This window comes from Nicotiana sylvestris, chromosome 7 (assembly GCF_000393655.2).
Source record: "Nicotiana sylvestris chromosome 7, ASM39365v2, whole genome shotgun sequence".
In the NCBI taxonomy this organism is placed as follows: Eukaryota; Viridiplantae; Streptophyta; class Magnoliopsida; order Solanales; family Solanaceae; genus Nicotiana; species Nicotiana sylvestris.
This window is the reverse complement of record NC_091063.1, coordinates 123,763,120-123,783,941: the sequence shown is the minus strand read 5'-3', so window position 1 is coordinate 123,783,941 and position 20,822 is coordinate 123,763,120. Positions and strand designations below refer to the sequence as shown.

Here is a 20,822-nt window from a genome sequence, read left to right as displayed (position 1 = left end):
GTTGAATTACATCAGCTGGTTCATTGCTCAGTTGACATCCGCATGTGAGCCCATATTTAAGTTGTTGAAGAAAGATTCAGCGATTAAATGGACATATGATTGTCAAGAAGCCTTCGAAAAAATCAAAGAATATCTTTTGAATCCGCCAGTCTTGGTCCCATCCGAACCTGGGAGGCCTTTGTTTTTGTATTTGGAGGTGTTGGAGAATTCCTTTGGGTGTATTCTCAGGCAACATGATGTGACCGGGAAGAAAGACCAGTCAATATACTATCTGAGCAAGAAGTTAACTAGTTATGAAGCCAAATACATTTTGTTGGAAAGGACTTGGTGTGCCCTAACTTGGGTCGCTCAGAAGCTTAGGCATTACCTGTTGGCCTACACCACCAATCTCATCGCCAAGTTGGATACTTTGAAGTACATATTCTAAAGGCCGATGCCCACAGAGAGGTTAGCAAAATGGCAAATCCTGCTCACCGAGTTTGACATAGTCTATGTCACTCACACGCCAATAAAAGCTCGAGCTTTAGAGGATCACTTAGCGGAAATTCCTGTTGATGATGAATATCAGCCTTTGAGTACTTACTTTTTGGATAAGGAAGTAAATTCAACTGAGATAATTTCGGAATACACCAATGCTTGGAAAATGTTTTTCGATGGAGCTGTGAACGCAAAAGGTGTCGGGATTGGGGCACTCTTGATCTCACCCACTGGTCAGCACTATCCGAACACAGCCCGACTTAGGGTTTTCTGCACCAACAACACTACCGAGTATGAAGCCTGCTTTATGGGTATGAACATGGCAATCGACCAAGAAGTGGAAGAATTGATAATCATGGGTGATTCGGATCTATTTATCCGACATGCTCAGGGAGAATGGGAAACTCAGTATGGCATTCTTATTCCATACAGGCAACATGTGGAAGATCTTAGCAAGCGGCTCAAGTAAGTCGAGTTAAGATAGATTCCTCATTTTAACAATGACTTAGCCGATGCACTCGCTACTTTGGCCTAGATGTTACCGTATCCAGGCAATCTCCACATTGACACGTTGGAAATCCAAATCCGGGAAATGCATAGTTACTGCAATATGGTTGAGGTGGAACCAAATGTTCAGCCATTATATCATGATATCAAGGGATTTCTGAAAACAAAAGAATATCTCGAGCAAGCCAATGGAGACCAAAAGAGAACCATTAGAAGGCTTGCCAGTTGTTTCTTCTTGATCGGTGAGGTTTTGTACAAAAGGACTCCAGATCTCAATCTTTTAAGATGTGTGGATGCCCAAGAGGCCGGAAAAATCATGCTTGAAGTACACACAGGAGTGTGTGGACCCCATATGAATGGATACGTCCTGGCAAAGAAAATCATTCAAGCAGGCTACTACTGGATGACCATGGAAAAGGATTGCTTCAGCTTTGTCCGAAAATGTCATGAGTTTCAGGTGCACGGCGACCTGATTCATGCACCACCTACAGCACTTCATCCTATGTCAGCATCGTGGTCGTTCTCTACTTGGGGTATGGATGTTATTGGGCCAATCGAGCCAAAAGCTTCAAATCGACATAGATTCATATTGGTTGCCATTGACTACTTCACAAAATGGGTTGAAGCAGTTACCCTCAAAGTCGTCACTAAGAAAGCAGTGGTGGACTTCGTGCACTCCAATATTATCTGCCGCTTTGGTATTCCTACAACTATCATCACGGACAATGTTGCGAACTTGAATAGTCATTTGATGAAGGACATATATGAGCAATTTAAGATCGTGCATCGGAATTCGACCCCTTATCGGCCCAAATTAATGGTGTTGTTGAAGAAGCAAAAAAGAATATCAAGAAGATTCTGAGAAAGATGATTCAAAGTTCGAGACAGTGGCATGAAAAGTTGTCGTTTGCATTATTGGGATATCGCACAACTATGCGCACATCAGTCGGAGCAACACCCTATCTACTGGTTTATGGAACTGAAGTCGTAATACCCGCAGAGGTTGAAATTCCATCTCTTTGAATCATAGTTGAGGCTGAAATTGAGGATAGTGAGTGGTTCAAGACCCGTCTAGAACAGTTAACCCTGATTGACGAAAAGTGGATGGCCACAGTTTGCCACGAGCAGTTGTATCAACAAAGAATGGCCCATGCCTACGACAAGAAAGTGCGTCCTAGGAACTTTGAAGTGGGGCAACTCGTTTTGAGAAGTATTCTCCCTCATCACAAGGAAGCAAAAGGAAAGTTCGCTCCTAACTGGAAGGGCCCATACATTATCAGAAAATTGTTGCCGAAAGGGGCGTTGTACCTGGGAGACATTGAAGGAAATAACCTTGAAACAGCCATAAATGCAGACGCGATCAAAAGGTATTACGTTTAACCCTTTTGCGGTACCAATATTATCTGATTGGGATGACGAAGGCTTTCATTCTCGCTACCAAAAACACCTCAACCCTTTTTCTAACCCTTTGAGTCGGTTACCCTTCTTTGATTACCCTATTTGGATCTTGAAAACGTTTGTAAAAAAATTAAATCAAAATCAAAAACAAGGTTTCCCTGAACTACATTCAACTTGATTCCGAAAGTATACATAGGTAGCCTCTTACTAGGGTTTAGTCACACCAAAATAAAAATCCAAATTCCCCCAAAAGTGAAACTAGGGCAGATGTTATAATGGTTTGACAATGATCCCACCTGGATCGTTCCAAAGTTGTAATTCAATCCAAATTCTTTTTACCCTAAAATCCTGTTCAAGTCTTTCCGATCAATCGGTGAGAATGTTCAAGGATCAGAGAACTTAGCTATTTCGATCCGATATAATCAAAATGAGAGAAATAAAATGAGAGAGTCTTGTTGGTGAAAACCCACACAGGCACCATAAGGCGATGGTGAGCAGAGAAACTGAAAAATGAGAGAGTCTTGTTAGTGAAAACTTGCAAATACCACTATAAGGCGACACTAAGAAGAGAAATGAGAGATGTCCATTGACGAAAACCCGCAAAAGGCGCCATTGATCAAAAAGAGGGAATTCCTTACAACCATCGGCACTAATAAGAGTCCTGGCAAGGTTTCTTGGTTTTGAGATATGGAATATGAAGGGTCTTTGTGAGATTGGATGGCTGCGCAGATTGGGTATCCAGTCCAAGAAGCATGTCATGTTTATTGAAATCTGCATGCACTCCAGATAAGTCCTTCTTTCTTCCCCCGAAAGGGACACTTCATGTTAAATTCAGTATCCTCTCATTTGTTTACTTTTCTTTGAATCTCTTTCACTTTAATTCTTATCCGAAACTAATACAAAGAAAATATGGCAAGATTGGTTTTATAGGGTTCTGCTTAATAAAAGTCGAATTCAAAGAAAAGCACCCAGCCTCAGCAGGTGCGTCAAGTCGATCCCGACTGGCCATGATGGCCCATGATCCAAAGTCAAAGTTATGGAAAAGGAAAGAAATCCAAAGTCAAATTCCCATAAAGGCGAAATAAGATAAAAAGGCCAAAGCCCCACATGAGTGAACCATCATATGAAAATTTTGGAAAGTCAAGACCCCTGAGCTTAGAATAGCGATCGATCTCAAAAAAGCCAGCGAGAAGTAGAGGTTTTCATCAAAAGAGTTGGGCCTTGATCAATACAATTAAGGCCATAAAACCAACCACTGTTTCAAACTAACAATTGTTCTTTGATTGAAAACATGAAACAGGTGCAATCCAAAGCAACCTGGAAAGAAGCAGGTGATACCAAAAAGAAACTGCGCAAGGGCTAGAAACAACTTTGCAACAATAATTGAACCAAAAGGGAAGTATTTTGCTTTCTTGTATTTTGCTCCAAATTCTTTCTTGTATTTTGCTCATTTTCTTAAAAAAAACACATGGTAGCCTAGGGTCCCCAATCTCTATTTACGTTTTTCCAACATAGGATCTCCACTCCCTAGCTAATTTTATTTTAGACATAGGGTTCACACTCCGTAGTCGTTTTTCCAACATAGGGTCTCCACTCTCTAGTTGAAGTTATTTTAGACATAGGGTCTCCACTCCCCAGTTAATTTTATTTTAGACATAGGGTCTCCACTCCCAAGTTAATTTTATTTTAGACATAGGGTCTCCACTCCCTAGTCGTTTTTCCAACATAGGGTCTCCACTCCCTAGTTGATTTTATTTTAGGCATAGGGTCTCCACTCCCCAGTCTGCTTTTCCAATATGAGGTCTCCACTTTTTGGTTGATTTTATTTTAGATAGAGGGTCTCCACTCCCTAGTCGCTTTTCCAACATAGGGTCTCCACTCCATAGTTGAAGTTATTTTAGACATAGGGTCTCCACTCCCTAGTCGATTTTCCAACATAGGGTCTCTACTCCCTAGTTGAAGTTATTTTAGACATAGGGTCTCCACTCCCTAGTCGTTTTGCCAACATAGGGTCTCCACTCCCTGGTTGATTTTATTTTAGACATAGGGTCTCCACTCCCTAGTCATTTTTCCAACATAGGGTCTCTATTCCCTAGTTGATTTTATCTTAGACATAGGGCCTCTACTCTCTATTCGTTTTTCCAACATAGGGTCTCCACAACCTAGTTGAATTTATTTTTAGGCATAGACTCTCCACTCCGTAGTCTACTTTTCCAACATAGGGTCTCCACTCCCTAGTTGAGTTTATTTTAGACATAGGGTCTCCACTCCCTAGTCGCTTTTCTAACATAGGGTCTCCACTTACTAGTTGATTTTATTTTTAGGCATATGCACTCCACTCCCTAGTCGCTTTTAAAACATAGGGTCTCCACTCCCTAGTTAAAGTTATTTTAGACATAGGTTCTCCATCCCCTAGTCGGTTTTCCAACATAGGGTCTCCACTCCGAAGTTGATTTTATTTTAGGCATATGGTCTTCACTCCCTAGTATGCTTTTCCAACATAGGGTCTCCACTCCCTAATTGATTTTATTTTAGACATAGGATCTCCACTTCCTAGTCTACTTTTCCAACATATAGTCTCCACTCCCTAGTTGAGTTTTTAGACATAGGGTCTCCACTCGCTAGTCGCTTTTTCAACATAAGGTTTTCACTCCCTAGTTAATTTTATTTTTAGGCATAGGCTTCCACTCCGTAATCACTTTTCAAACATAGGGTCTTCACTCCCTAGTTGACGTTATTTTAGACATAGGTTCTCCACTCCCTAGTCGCTTTTCCAATATAGGGTATCCACTCCCTAGTTGATCTTATTTTAGGCATAGGGTCTCCACTCTCTAGTCGTTTTTCCAACATAGGGTCTCTACTCCCTAGTTGATTTTATTTTAGACATAAGGTATCCACTCCTTAGTCGCTTTTCCAACATAGGGTCTCCACTCCCTTGTTGAGTTTATTTTGGACATAGGGTCTCCATTCCCTAGTCGATTTTCCAACCTAGGGTCTCCACTCCCTAGTCGTTTTTCCATCATAGGGTCTCCACTCCCTAGTCGCTTTTACAACATAGGGTCTCCACTCCCTAGTTGATTTTATTTTGAGGCATAGGGTCTTCACTCCCTAATCACTTTTCCAACATAGGGTCTCCACTCCCTAGTTGATTTTATTTTAGGCATAGGGTCTCCACTCCCCAATCTGCTTTTCCAACATGGGGTCTCCATTTTTTGGTTGATTTTATTTTAGACAGTGGGTCTCCACTCCCTAGTCTCTTTTCCAACATAGGGTCTCCACTCTCTAGTTGAAGTTATTTTAGACATAGGGTCTTCACTCCCTAGTTAATTTTATTTTAGACATAGGGTCTCCACTCCCTAGTCATTTTTCCAACATAGGGTCTCCACTCCCTAGTTGATTTTATTTTAGGCATAGGGTCTCCACTCCCCAATCTGCTTTTCCAACATGGGGTCTCCATTTTTTGGTTGATTTTATTTTAGACAGTGGGTCTGCACTCCCTAGTCTCTTTTCCAACATAGGGTCTCCACTCCATAGTTGAAGTTATTTTAGACATAGGGTCTCCACTCCCTAGTCGATTTTCCAACATAGGGTCTCTACTCCCTAGTTTAAGTTATTTTAGACATAGGGTCTCCACTCCCTAGTCGTTTTTCCAACATAGGGTCTCCACTCCCTAGTTGATTTTATTTTAGACATAGGGTCTCCACTCCCTAGTCATTTTTTCAACATAGGGTCTCCATTCCCTAGATGATTTTATCTTAGACATAGGGCCTCTACTCCTTATTCGTTTTTCCAACATAAGGTCTCCACTCCCTAGTTGAAGTTATTTTAGACATAGGTTCTCCACTCCCTAGTCACTTTTCCAACATAGGGTCTCCACTCCCTAGTTGATTTTATTTTAGGCATAGGGTATTCACTCCATAGTATGCTTTTCCAACATAGGGTCCCCACTCCCTAATTGATTTTATTTTAGACATTGGGTCTCCACTCCCTAGTCTACTTTTTCAACATATGGTCTCCACTCCCTAGTTGAGTTTTTAGACATAGGGTCTCCACTCCTTAGTTGCTTTTCCAACATAAGGTTTTCACTCCCTAGTTGATTTTATTTTTAGGCATAGGCTTCCACTCCCTGATCGCTTTTCAAACATAGGGTCTTCACTCCCTAGTTGACGTTATTTTAGACATAGGTTCTCCACTGCCTAGTCGCTTTTCCAATATATGGTATCTACTCCCTAGTTGATCTTATTTTAGGCATAGGGTCTCCACTCTCTAGTCGTTTTTCCAACATAGGGTCTCCACTCCCTAGTTTATTTTATTTTAGACATAAGGTATCCACTCCTTAGTCGCTTTTCCAACATAGGGTCTCCACTCCCTTGTTGAGTTTATTTTAGACATAGGGTCTCCATTCCCTAGTCGATTTCCCAACATAGGGTCTCCACTCCCTAGTCGTTTTTCCATCATAGGGTCTCCACTCCCTAGTCGCTTTTCTAACATAGGGTCTCCACTCCCTAGTTGATTTTATTTTGAGGCAAAGTTTCTTCACTCCCTAATTGCTTTTCCAACATAGGGTCTCCACTCCCTAGTTGAAGTTATTCTAGACATAGGGTCTCCATTCCCTAGTCGCTTATCCAACATACGGTCTCCACTCCCAAGTTGAAGTTATTTTAGACATAAGTTCTCCACTCCCTAGTCGTTTTTCCAACATAGGGTCTCCACTCCCTAGTCGCTTTTCCAACATAGGGTCTCCACTCCCTATTTGATTTTATTTTGAGGCATAGGGTCTTCACTCCCTAATCACTTTTCCAACATAGGGTCTCCACTCCCTAGTTGAAGTTATTTTAGACATAGGGTCTCCATTCCCTAGTAGCTTATCCAACATAGGGTCTCCACTTTCAAGTTGAAGTTATTTTAGACATAGGGTCTCCACTCCCTTGTCGTTTTTCCAACATAGGGTCTCCACTCTCTAGTTGAAGTTATTTTAGACATAGGGTCTCCACTCCCTAGTTAATTTTATTTTAGACATAGGGTCTCCACTCCCTAGTCATTTTTCCAACATACGGTCTCCACTCCCTAGTTGATTTTATTTTAGGCATAGGGTCTCCACTCCCCAATCTACTTTTCCAACATGGGGTCTCCACTCCATAGTTGAAGTTATTTTAAACATAGGGTCTCCACTCACTAGTCGATTTTCCAATATAGGGTCTCTACTCCCTAGTTGATTTTATTTTAGACATAGGGTCTCCACTCCCTAGTCATTTTTCCAACATAGGGTCTCCATTCCCTAGTTGATTTTATCTTAGACATAGGGCCTCTACTCCTTATTCGTTTTTCCAACATAGGGTCTCCACTCCCTAGTTGAAGTTATTTTAGACATAGGTTCTCCACTCCCTAGTCGCTTTTCCAACATAGGGTCTTCACTCCCTAGTTAATTTTATTTTAGGCATAGGGTATTCACTCCCTAGTATGTTTTTCCAACATAAGGTCTCTACTCCCTAATTGATTTTATTTTAGACATAGGGTCTCCACTCCCTAGTCTACTTTTCCAACATATGGTCTCCCCTCCCTAGTTGAGTTTTTAGACATAGGGTCTCCACTCCCTAGTTGCTTTTCCAACATAAGGTTTTAACTCCCTAGTTGATTTTATTTTTAGGCATAGGCTTCGACTCCCTAATCACTTTTCAAACATAGGGTCTTCACTCCCTAGTTGACGTTATTTTAGACATAGATTCTCCACTCCCTAGTCGCTTTTCCAATATAGGGTATCCACTCCCTAGTTGATCTTATTTTAGGCATAGGGTCTCCACTCTCTAGTCGTTTTTCCAACATAGGGTCTCCACTCCCTAGTTGAATTTATTTTAGACATAAGGTATCCACTCCTTAGTCGCTTTTCCAACATAGGGTCTCCACTCCCTTGTTGAGTTTATTTTAGACATAGGGTCTCCATTCCCTAGTCAATTTTCCAACATAGGGTCTCCACTCCCTAGTCGTTTTTCCATCATAGGGTCTCCACTCCCTAGTCGCTTTTCTAACATAGGATCTCCACTCCCTAGTTGATTTTATTTTGAGGCAAAGTGTCTTCACTCCCTAATTCCTTTTCCAACATAGGGTCTCCACTCCCTAGTTGAAGTTATTTTAGACATAGGGTCTCCATTCCCTAGTCGCTTATCCAACATACGGTCTCCACTCCAAAGTTGAAGTTATTTTAGACATAGGTTCTCCCCTCCCTAGTCGTTTTTCCAACATAGGGTCTCCACTCTCTAGTTGAAGTTACTTTAGATATAGAGTCTCCACTCCCTAGTTAATTTTATTTTAGACATAGGGTCTCTACTCCCTAGTCGTTTTTCCAACATAGGGTCTCCTCTCCCTAGTTGATTTTATTTTAGGCATAGGGTCTCCACTCCCCAATCTGCTTTTCAAACATGGGGTCTCCACTTTTTGGTTGATTTTATTTTAGACAAAGAGTCTCCACTCCCTAGTCATTTTTTCAACATAGGGTCTCCACTCTCTAGTTGAAGTTGTTTTAGACATAGGCTCTCCACTCCCTAGTTAATCTTATTTTAGATATAGGGTCTCTACTCCCTAGTCGTTTTTCCAACATAGGGTCTCTACTCCCTAGTTGATTTTATTTTAGGCATAGGGTCTCTACTCCCCAGTCTGCTTTTCCAACATGGGGTCTCCACTTTTAGGTTGATTTTATTTTAGACAAAGGGTCTCCACTCCCTAGTCGCTTTTCCAACATAGGGTCTCCACTCCATAGTTGAAGTTATTTTAGACATAGGGTCTCCACTCCCTAGTCGATTTTCCAACATAGGGTCTCTACTCCCTAGTTGAAGTTATTTTAGACATAGGGTCTCCACTCTCTAGTCGTTTTTCCAACATTGGGTCTCCACTCCCTAGTTGATTTTATTTTAGACATAGGGTCTCCACTCCCTAGTCATTTTTCACACATAGGGTCTCCATTCCCTAGTTGATTTTATCTTAGACATAGGGCCTCTACTCCCTATTCGTTTTTCCGTCATAGGGTCGTAACTCCCTAGTTGAATTTATTTTTAGGCATAGACTCTCCACTCCCTAGTCTACTTTTCCAACATAGGGTCTCCACTCCCTAGTTGAGTTTATTTTAGACATAGGGTCTCCACTCCCTAATCGCTTTTCTAACATAGAGTCTCCACTCCCTAGTTGATTTTATTTTTAGGCATATGCACTCCACTCCCTAGTCACTTTTAAAACATAGGGTCTCCACTCCCTAGTTGAAGTTATTTTAGACATAGGTTCTCCACTCCCTAGTCTTTTTTCCAACATAGGGTCTCCACTCCCTAGTTGATCTTATTTTAGGCATAGGGTCTTCACTCCCTAGTATGCTTTTCCAACATAGGGTCTCCACTCCCTAATTGATTTTATTTTAGACATAGGGTCTCCACTCCCTAGTCTACTTTTCCAACATATGGTCTCCACTCCCTAGTTGAGTTTTTAGACATAGGGTCTCCACTCCCTAGTCGCTTTTCCAACATAAGGTTTTCACTCCCTAGTTGATTTTATTTTTAGGCATAGGCTTCCACTCCATAGTCGCTTTTCAAACATAGGGTCTCCACTTCCTAGTTGATGTTATTTTAGACATAGGTTCTCCACGCCCTAGTAGCTTTTCCAATATAGGGTATCCACTCCCTAGTTGATCTTATTTTAGGCATAGGGTCTCCACTCTCTAGTCATTTTTGCAACATAGGGTCTCCACTCCCTAGTTGATTTTATTTTAGACATAAGGTATCCACTCCTTAGTCGTTTTTCCAACATAGGGTCTCCACTCCTTTGTTGAGTTTATTTTGGACATAGGGTCTCCATTCCCTAGTCGATTTTCCAACATAGGGTCTTCACTCCCTAGTCGTTTTTCCATCATAGGGTCTCCACTCCCTAGTCGTTTTTCCAACATAGGGTCTCAACTCCCTAGTTGATTTTATTTTGAGGCATAGGGTCTTCACTCCCTAATCGCTTTTCCAACATAAGGTCTCCACTCCCTAGATGAAGTTATTTTAGACATAGGGTCTCCATTCCCTAGTAGCTTATCCAACATAGGGTCTCCACTACCAAGTTGAAGTTATTTTAGACATAGGGTCTCTACTCCCTAGTCGTTTTTCCAACATAGGGTCTCCACTCTCTAGTTGAAGTTATTTTAGACATTGGGTCTCCACTCCCTAGTTAATTTTATTTTAGATATAGGGTCTCTACTCACTAGTCGTTTTTCCAACATAGGGTCTCCACTCCCTAGTTGATTTTATTTTAGGCATAGGGTCTCCACTCCCCAATGCTTTTCCAACATGGGGTCTCCACTTTTTGGTTGATTTTATTTTAGACAGAGGGTATCCACACCCTAGTCGATTTTCCAACATAGGGTCTCCACTCCATAGTTGAAGTTATTTTATACATAGGGTGTCCACTCCCTAGTCGATTTTCCAACATAGGGTCTCTACTCCCTAGTTGAAGTTATTTTAGACATAGGGTCTCCACTCCCTAGTCGTTTTTCCAACATAGGGTCTCCACTCTCTAGTTGATTTTATTTTAGACATAAGGTATCCACTCCTTAGTCGTTTTTCCAACATAGGGTCTCCACTCCCTTGTTGAGTTTATTTTTGACATAGGGTCGGCATTCCCTAGTTGATTTTCCAACATAGGGTCTTCACTCCCTAGTCATTTTTCCATCATAGGGTCTTCACTCCCTAGTCGTTTTTCCAACATAGGGTCTCCACTCCCTAGTTGATTTTATTTTGAGGCATAGGGTCTTCACTCCCTAATCGCTTTTCCAACATAGGGTCTCCACTCCCTAGTTGAAGTTATTTTAGACGTAGGGTCTCCATTCACTAGTAGCTTATCAAACATAGGGTCTCCACTCCCAAGTTGAAGTTATTTTAGACATAGGGTCTCCACTCCCTAGTCGTTTTTCAAACATAGGGTCTCCACTCTCTAGTTGAAGTTATTTTAGACGTAGGGTCTCCACTCCCTAGTTAATTTTATTTTAGATATAGGGTCTCTACTCCCTAGTCGTTTTTCCAACATAGGGTCTCCACTCCCTAGTTGATTTTATTTTAGGCATAGGGTCTCCACTCCCCAGTCTGCTTTTCCAACATGGGGTCTCCACTTTTTGGTTGATTTTATTTTAGACATAGGGTCTCCACTCCCTAGTCGCTTTTCCAACATATGGTCTCCACTCCATAGTTGAAGTTATTTTAGGCATATGCACTCCACTCCCTAGTCACTTTTAAAACATAGGGTCTCCACTCCCTAGTTGAAGTTATTTTAGACATATGTTCTCCACTCCCTAGTCTTTTTTCCAACATATGGTCTCCACTCCCTAGTTGATCTTATTTTAGGCATATGGTCTTCACTCCCTAGTATGCTTGTTCAAACATAGGGTCTCCACTCCCTAATTGATTTTATTTTAGACATAGGGTCTCCACTCCCTAGTATACTTTTCCAACATATGGTCTCCACTCCCTAGTTGAGTTTTTAGATATAGGGTCTCCACTCCCTAGTCGTTTTTCCAACATAAGAATTTCACTACCTAGTTGGTTTTAAATTTAGGCATAGGCTTCCAATCCATAGTCGCTTTTCAAACATAGGGTCTCCACTCCCTAGTTGAGTTTATTTTAGACATAGGGTCTCCACTCCCTAATCGCTTTTCTAACATAGAGTCTTCACTCCCTAGTTGATTTTATTTTTAGGCATATGCACTCCACTCCCTAGTCACTTTTAAAACATAGGGTCTCCACTCCCTAGTTGAAGTTATTTTAGACATAGGTTCTCCACTCCCTAGTCTTTTTTCCAACATAGGGTCTCCACTCCCTAGTTGATCTTATTTTAGGCATAGGGTCTTAACTCCCTAGTATGCTTTTCCTACATAGGGTCTCCACTCCCTAATTGATTTTATTTTAGACATAGGGTCTCCACTCCCTAGTCTACTTTTCCAACATATGGTCTCCACTCCCTAGTTGAGTTTTTAGACATAGGGTCTCCACTCCCTAGTCGCTTTTCCAACATAAGGTTTTCACTCCCTAGTTGATTTTATTTTTAGGCATATGCTTCCACTCCATAGTCGCTTTTCAAACATAGGGTCTCCACTCCCTAGTTGACGTTATTTTAGACATAGGTTCTCCACTCCCTAGTAGTTTTTCCAATATAGGGTATCCACTCCCTAGTTGATCTTATTTTAGGCATAGGGTCTCCACTCTCTAGTCATTTTTGCAACATAGGGTCTCCACTCCTTAGTTGATTTTATTTTAGACATAAGGTATCCACTCCTTAGTCGTTTTTCCAACATAGGGTCTCCACTCCTTTGTTGAGTTTATTTTGGACATAGGGTCTCCATTCCCTAGTCGATTTTCCAACATAGGGTCTTCACTCCCTAGTCGTTTTTTCATCATAGGGTCTCCACTCCCTAGTCGTTTTTCCAACATAGGGTCTCAACTCCCTAGTTGATTTTATTTTGAGGCATAGGGTCTTCACTCCTTAATCGCTTTTCCAACATAAGGTCTCCACTCCCTAGATGAAGTTATTTTAGACATAGGGTCTCCATTCCCTAGTAGCTTATCCAACATAGGGTCTCCACTACCAAGTTGAAGTTATTTTAGACATAGGGTCTCCACTCCCTAGTCGTTTTTCCAACATAGGGTCTCCACTCTCTAGTTGAAGTTATTTTAGACATTGGGTCTCCACTCCCTAGTTAATTTTATTTTAGATACAGGGTCTCTACTCACTAGTCGTTTTTCCAACATAGGGTCTCCACTCCCTAGTTGATTTTATTTTAGGCATAGGGTCTCCACTCCCCAATGCTTTTCCAACATGGGGTCTCCACTTTTTGGTTGATTTTATTTTAGACAGAGGGTCTCCACACCCTAGTCGATTTTCCAACATAGGGTCTCCACTCCATAGTCGAAGTTATTTTAGACATAGGGTCTCCACTCCCTAGTCGATTTTCCAACATAGGGTCTCTACTCCCTAGTTGAAGTTATTTTAGACATAGGGTCTCCACTCCCTAGTCGTTTTTCCAACATAGGGTCTCCACTCTCTAGTTGATTTTATTTTAGACATAAGTTATCCACTCCTTAGTCGTTTTTCCAACATAGGGTCTCCACTCCCTTGTTGAGTTTATTTTGGACATAGGGTCGGCATTCCCTAGTCGATTTTCCAACATAGGGTCTTCACTCCCTAGTCATTTTTCCATCATAGGGTCTTCACTCCCTAGTCGTTTTTCCAACATAGGGACTCCACTCCCTAGTTGATTTTATTTTGAGGCATAGGGTCTTCACTCCCTAATCGCTTTTCCAACATAGGGTCTCCACTCCCTAGTTGAAGTTATTTTAGACATAGGGTATCCATTCACTAGTAGCTTATCAAACATAGGGTCTCCACTCCCAAGTTGAAGTTATTTTAGACATAGGGTCTCCACTCCCTAGTCGTTTTTCAAACATAGGGTCTCCACTCTCTAGTTGAAGTTATTTTAGACGTAGGGTCTCCACTCCCTAGTTAATTTTATTTTAGATATAGGGTCTCTACTCCCTAGTCGTTTTTCCAACATAGGGTCTCCACTCCCTAGTTGATTTTATTTTAGGCATAGGGTCTCCACTCCCCAGTCTGCTTTTCCAACATGGGGTCTCCACTTTTTGGTTGATTTTATTTTAGACATAGGGTCTCCACTCCCTAGTCGCTTTTCCAACATATGGTCTCCACTCCATAGTTGAAGTTATTTTAGGCATATGCACTCCACTCCCTAGTCACTTTTAAAACATAGGGTCTCCACTCCCTAGTTGAAGTTATTTTAGACATATGTTCTCCACTCCCTAGTCTTTTTTCCAACATATGGTCTCCACTCCCTAGTTGATCTTATTTTAGGCATAGGGTCTTCACTCCCTAGTATGCTTTTTCAAACATAGGGTCTCCACTCCCTAATTGATTTTATTTTAGACATAGGGTCTCCACTCCCTAGTATACTTTTCCAACATATGGTCTCCACTCCCTAGTTGAGTTTTTAGATATAGGGTCTCCACTCCCTAGTCGTTTTTCCAACATAAGGTTTTCACTACCTAGTTGGTTTTAAATTTAGGCATAGGCTTCCAATCCATAGTCGCTTTTCAAACATAGGGTCTCCACTCCCTAGTTGACGTTATTTTAGACATAGGTTCTCCACTCCCTAGTAGCTTTTCCAATATAGGGTATCCACTCCCTAGTTGATCTTATTTTAGGCATAAGGTCTCCACTCTCTAGTCGTTTTTGCAACATAGGATCTCCACTCCCTAGTTGATTTTATTTTAGACATAAGGTATCCACTCCTTAGTCGTTTTTCCAACATAGGGTCTCCACTCCCTTGTTGAGTTTATTTTGGACATAGGGTCTCCATTCCCTAGTCGATTTTCCAACATAGGGTCTTCACTCCCTAGTCGTTTTTCCATCATAGGGTCTCCACTCCCTAGTCGTTTTTCCAACATAGGGTCTCCACTCTCTAGTTGATTTTATTTTGAGCCATAGGGTCTTCACTCCCTAATCGCTGTTCCAACATAAGGTCTCCACTCCCTAGATGAAGTTATTTTAGACATAGGGTCTCCATTCCCTAGTAGCTTATCCAACATAGGGTCTCCACTCCCATGTTGAAGTTATTTTAGACATAGGGTCTCCACTCCCTAGTCATTTTTCCAACATAGGGTCTCCACTCTCTAATTGAAGTTATTATAGACATAGGGTCTCCACTCCCTAGTTAATTTTATTTTAGATATAGGGTCTCTACTCCCTAGTCGTTTTTCCAACATAGGGTCTCCACTCCCTTGTTGATTTTAATTTAGGCATAGGGTCTCCACTCCCCAGTCTGCTTTTCCAACATGGGGTATCCACTTTTTGGATGATTTTATTTTAGACATAGGGTCTCCACTCCCTAGTCTCTTTTCCAACATAGGGTCTCCACTCCATAGTTGAAGTTATTTTAGACATAGGGTATCCACTCCCTAGTCGATTTTCCAACATAGGGTCTCTACTCCCTAGTTGAAGTTATTTTAGACAAAGGGTCTCCACTCCCTAGTCGTTTTTCCAACATAGGGTCTCCACTCCCTAGTTGATTTTATTTTAGACATAGGGTCTCCAATCCCTAGTCATTTTTCCAACATAGGGTCTCCATTCCCTAGTTGATTTTATCTCAGACATAGGGCATGTACTCTCTATTCGTTTTTCCATCATAGGGTCTCAACTCACTAGTTGATTTTATTTTTAGGCATATGCACTCCACTCCTTAATCGCTTTTAAAACATAGGGTCTCCAATCCCTAGTTGAAGTTATTTTAGACATAGGTTCTCCACTCCCTAGTCTATTTTTCCAACATATGGTCTCCACTCCCTAGTTGAGTTTTTAGACAAAGGGTCTCCACTCTCTAGTCGCTTTTCCAACATAAGGTTTTCACTCCCTAGTTGATTTTATTTTTAGTCATAGGCTTCAACTCCATAGCCTCTTTTCAAACATAGGGTCTCCACAACCTAGTTGATGTTTATTTAGATATAGGTTCTCCACTCCCTAGTCTCTTTTCCAAAATAAGGTATCCACTCCCTAGTTGATCTTATTTTAGGCATAGGGTCTCCACTCTCTAGTTGTTTTTCGTCTCCACTCCCTAGTTGATTTTATTTTAGACATAAGGTATCCACTCCCTAGTCGCTTTTCCAACATAGGGTCCCCACTCCCTTGTTGAATTTATTTTAATCATAGGGTCTCCATTCCCTAGTCAATTTTCCAACATAGGGTCTCCACTCCCTAGTCGTTTTTCCATCATAGGGTCTCCACTCCCTAGTTGCTTTTCCAACATAGGGTCTCCACTCCCTAGATGAAGTTATTTTAGACATAGGGTCTTCACTCCCTAATCGCTTTTCCAACATAGGGTTTCCACTCCCTAGTTGAAGTTATTTTAGACATAGGGTCTCCATTCCCTAGTCACTTATCCAACATAGGGTATCCACTCCCAAGTTGAAGTTATTTTAGACATAGGGTCTCCACTCCCTAGTCGTTTTTCCAACATATTGTTTCCACTCCCTAGTTAGTTTTATTTTAGACATAGGTTCTCTACTCCCTAGTCATTTTTTCAACATACGGTCTCCACTCCCTAGTTGATCTTATTTTAGGGATAGGGTCACCAATCCCTAGTTGATTTTATTTTAGGCATAGGGTCTCCACTCCCCAGTCTGCTTTTCCAACATGGGGTCTCCACTCCTTAGTTCATTATTTTTAGACATAGGGTCTCCACTCCCTTGTCGCTTTTCCAACATAGGGTCTCCACTCCATAGTTGAAGTTATTTTAGATATAGTGTCTCCACTCCCTAGTTGATTTTCCAACATAGGGTCTCCACTCCCTAGTTGAAGTTATTTTAGACATAAGGTCTCCACCCCTAGTCGCTTTTTCGACATAGGGTCTCCACTCCCTAGTTGATTTTATTTTAGACATAGGGTCTCCACTCCCTAGTCGATTTTCCAACATAGGGTCTTCACTCCCTAGTCGTTTTTCCATCATAGGGTCTCCACTCCCTAGTCGTTTTTCCAACATAGGGTCTCCACTCCCTAGTTGAAGTTATTTTTGACATAGGGTCTCCATTCCCTAGTAGCTTGTCAAACATAGGGTCTCCACTCCCAAGTTGAAGTTATTTTAGACATAGGGTCTCCACTCCCTAGTCGTTTTTCCAACATAGGGTCTCCACTCTCTAGTTGAAGTTATTTTAGACGTAGGGTCTCCACTCCCTTATTAATTTTATTTTAGATATAGGTTCTCTACTCCCTAGTCGTTTTTCCAACATAGGGTCTCCACTCCCTAGTTGATTTTATTTTAGGCATAGGGTCTCCACTCCCCAGTCTGCTTTTCCAACATGGGGTCTCCACTTTTTGGTTGATTTTATTTTAGACAGAGGGTCTCCACTCCCTAGTCGCTTTTCCAACATAGGGTCTCCACTCCATAGTTGAAGTTATTTTAGGCATATGCATTCCACTCCCTAGTCACTTTTAAAACATAGGGTCTCCACTCCCTAGTTGAAGTTATTTTAGACATATGTTCTCCACTCCCTAGTCTTTTTTCCAACATAGGTTCTTCACTCCCTAGTTGATCTTATTTTAGGCATAGCGTCTTCACTCCCTAGTATGCTTTTTCCAACATAGGGTCTCCACTCCCTAATTGATTTTATTTTAGGCATAGGGTCTCCACTCCCTAGTCTACTTTTCCAACATATGGTCTCCACTCCCTAGTTGAGTTTTTAGATATAGGGTCTCCACTCCCTAGTCGCTTTTCCAACATAAGGTTTTCACTACCTAGTTGGTTTTATTTTTAGGCATAGGCTTCCACTCCATAGTCGCTTTTCAAACATAGGGTCTCCACTCCCTAGTTGACGTTATTTTAGACATAGGTTCTCCACTCCCTAGTAGCTTTTCCAATATAGGGTATCCACTCCCTAGTTGATCTTATTTTAGGCATAGGGTCTCCACTCTCTAGTCATTTTTGCAACATAGGGTCTCCACTCCCTAGTTGATTTTATTTTAGACATAAGGTATCCACTCCTTAGTTGTTTTTCCAAAATAGGGTCTCCACTCCCTTGTTGAGTTTATTTTGGACATAGGGTCTCCATTCCCTAGTCGATTTTCCAACATAGGGTCTTCACTCCCTAGTCGTTTTTCCATCATAGGGTCTCCACTCCCTAGTCGTTTTTCCAACATAGGGTCTCCACTCCCTAATTGATTTTATTTTGAGGCATAGGGTCTTCACTCCCTAATCGGTTTTCCAACATAAGGTCTCCACTCCCTAGATGAAGTTATTTTAGACATAGGGTCTTCATTCCCTAGTAGCTTATCCAACATAGGGTCTCCACTCCCAAGTTGAAGTTATTTTAGACATATGGTCTCCACTCCCTAGTCGTTTTTCCAACATAGGGTCTCCACTCTCTAATTGAAGTTATTTTAGACATAGGGTCTCCACTCCCTAGTTAATTTTATTTTAGACATAGTGTCTCTACTCCTTAGTCGTTTTTCCAACATAGGGTCTTCACTCCCTAGTTGATTTTATTTTAGGCATAGGGTCTCCACTCCCCAGTCTGCTTTTCCAACATGGGGTCTCCACTTTTTGGTTGATTTTATTTTAGACAGAGGGTCTCCACTCCCTAGTCGATTTTCCAACATAGGGTCTCTACTCCCTAGTTGAAGTTATTATAGACATAGGGTCTCCACTCCCTAGTCGTTTTTCTAACATAGGGTCTCCACTCCCTAGTTGATTTTATTTTAGACATAGGGTCTCCACTCCCTAGTCATTTTTCCAACATAGGTTCTCCATTCCCTAGTTGATTTTATCTCAGACATAGGGCCTGTACTCCCTATTCGTTTTTCCATCATAGGGTCTCAACTCCCTAGTTGATTTTATTTTTAGGCATATGCACTCCACTCCCTAATCGCTTTTAAAACATAGGGTCTGCACTCCCTAGTTGAAGTTATTTTAGATATTGGTTCTCCACTCCTTAGTTGTTTTTCCAACATAGGGTCTCCACTCCCTAGTTGATCTTATTTTAGGCATAGGGTCTTCACTCCCTAGTATGCTTTTCCAACATAGGGTCTCCACTCCCTAATTGATTTTATTTTAGATATAGGGTCTCCACTCCCTAGTTGAGTTTTTAGACATAGGGTCTCCACTCCCTAGTCGCTTTTCCAACATAAGGTTTTCACTCCCTTGTTGATTTTATTTTTAGGCATAGGCTTCAACTCCATAGCCGCTTTTCAAACATAGGGTCTCCACAACCTAGTTGATGTTATTTTAGACATAGGTTCTCCACTCCCTAGTCGCTTTTCCAATATAGGGTATCCACTCCCTAGTTGATCTTATTTTAGGCATAGGGTCTCCACTCTCTAGTTGTTTTTCCAACATAGGGTCTCCACTCCCTAGTCGTTTTTCCATCATAGGGTCTCCACTACCTAATCGCTTTTCCAACATAGGGTCTCCACTCCCTAGTTGATTTTATTTTGAGGCATGGGGTCTTCGTTCCCTAATCGCTTTTCCAACATAGGGTTTCCACTCCCTAGTTGAAGTTATTTTAGACATAGGGTCTCCATTCCCTAGTCGCTTATCCAACATAGGGTATCCACTCCCAAGTTGAAGTTATTTTAGACATAAGGTCTCCACTCCCTAGTCGTTTTTCCAACATAGGGTTTCTACTCCCTAGTTAATTTTATTTTAGACATAGGTTCTCTACTCCCTAGTCATTTTTTCAACATACGGTCTCCACTCCCTAGTTGATCTTATTTTAGGGATAGATTCACCAATCCCTAGTTGATTTTATTTTAGGCATAGGGTCTCCACTCCCCAGTCTGCTTTTCCAACATGGGGTCTCCACTCCTTAGTTCATTATTTTTAGACATAGGGTCTCCACTCCCTTGTCGCTTTTCCAACATAGGGTCTCCACTCCATAGTTGAAGTTATTTTAGATATAGTGTCTCCACTCCCTAGTTGATTTTCCAACATAGGGTCTCCACTCCCTAGTTGAAGTTATTTTAGACATAGGGTCTCCACTCCCTAGTCGCTTTTTCGACATAGGGTCTCCACTCCCTAGTTGATTTTATTTTAGACATAGGGTCTCCACTCCCTAGTCGTTTTTCCAAAATAGGGTCTTCACTCCCTAGGTTATTTTATCTTAGAAATAGGGCCTCTACACCCTATTCGTTTTCCCAACATAGGGTCTCCACTCCCTAGTTGATTTTATTTTTAGGCATAGGCTCTTCACTCCCTAGTTTACTTTTCCAACATAGGGTTTCCACTCCCTAGTTGAATTTATTTTAGATATAGGTTCTCCACTCCCTAGTCGTTTTTCCAACATAGGGTCTCCACTCCCTAGTTTTTCTTATTTTAGGCATAGGGTCTCCACTCCCTAGTCTTCTTTTCCAACAAAGGGTCTCCACTCCCTAGTCGCTTTTCCAATATAGGGTCTCCACTCCCTAGTTGAAGTTATTTTAGACATAGAGTCTCCAATCCCTAGTCGCTTTTCTAACATAGGATCTCCACTCCCTAGTTGAAGTTATTTTTGACATAGGGTCTCCACTCCCTAGTCGCTTTTCCAACATAAGGTCTCCACTCCACATTGATTTTATTTTAGACATAGGGTCTCCACTCCCTAGTTGAAGTTATTTTAGACACAGGGCTTCCACTCCCTAGTCGTTTTTCCAACATAGGGTCTCCACTCCCTAGTGTATTTTATTTTAGACATAAGTTCTCCACTCCCTAGTCGTTTTTCTAACATAGGTTCTCCAGTCCCTAGTTGAGTTAATTTTAAACATAGGGTCTCCATTCCCTAGTCGCTTTTCCAAAATAGGGTCTCCACTCCCTAGTCATTTTTCCAACATAGGGTCTCCACTCCCTAGTCGCTTTTCCAATATAGGGTCTCTACTCCCTAGTTGATTTTATTATT

General features: G+C 41.4%; 1 protein-coding gene across 1 annotated transcript; it reads left to right on the top strand.

The window, feature by feature from the left end:
- Window positions 1-433: 433 nt before the first annotated feature.
- On the top strand, window positions 434-946 carry LOC138873723 (uncharacterized). Its single transcript, XM_070152200.1, has one exon. The coding sequence runs from the start codon at window positions 434-436 to the stop codon at window positions 944-946; it is 513 nt and encodes a 170-aa protein (XP_070008301.1).
- Window positions 947-20,822: the final 19,876 nt, after the last annotated feature.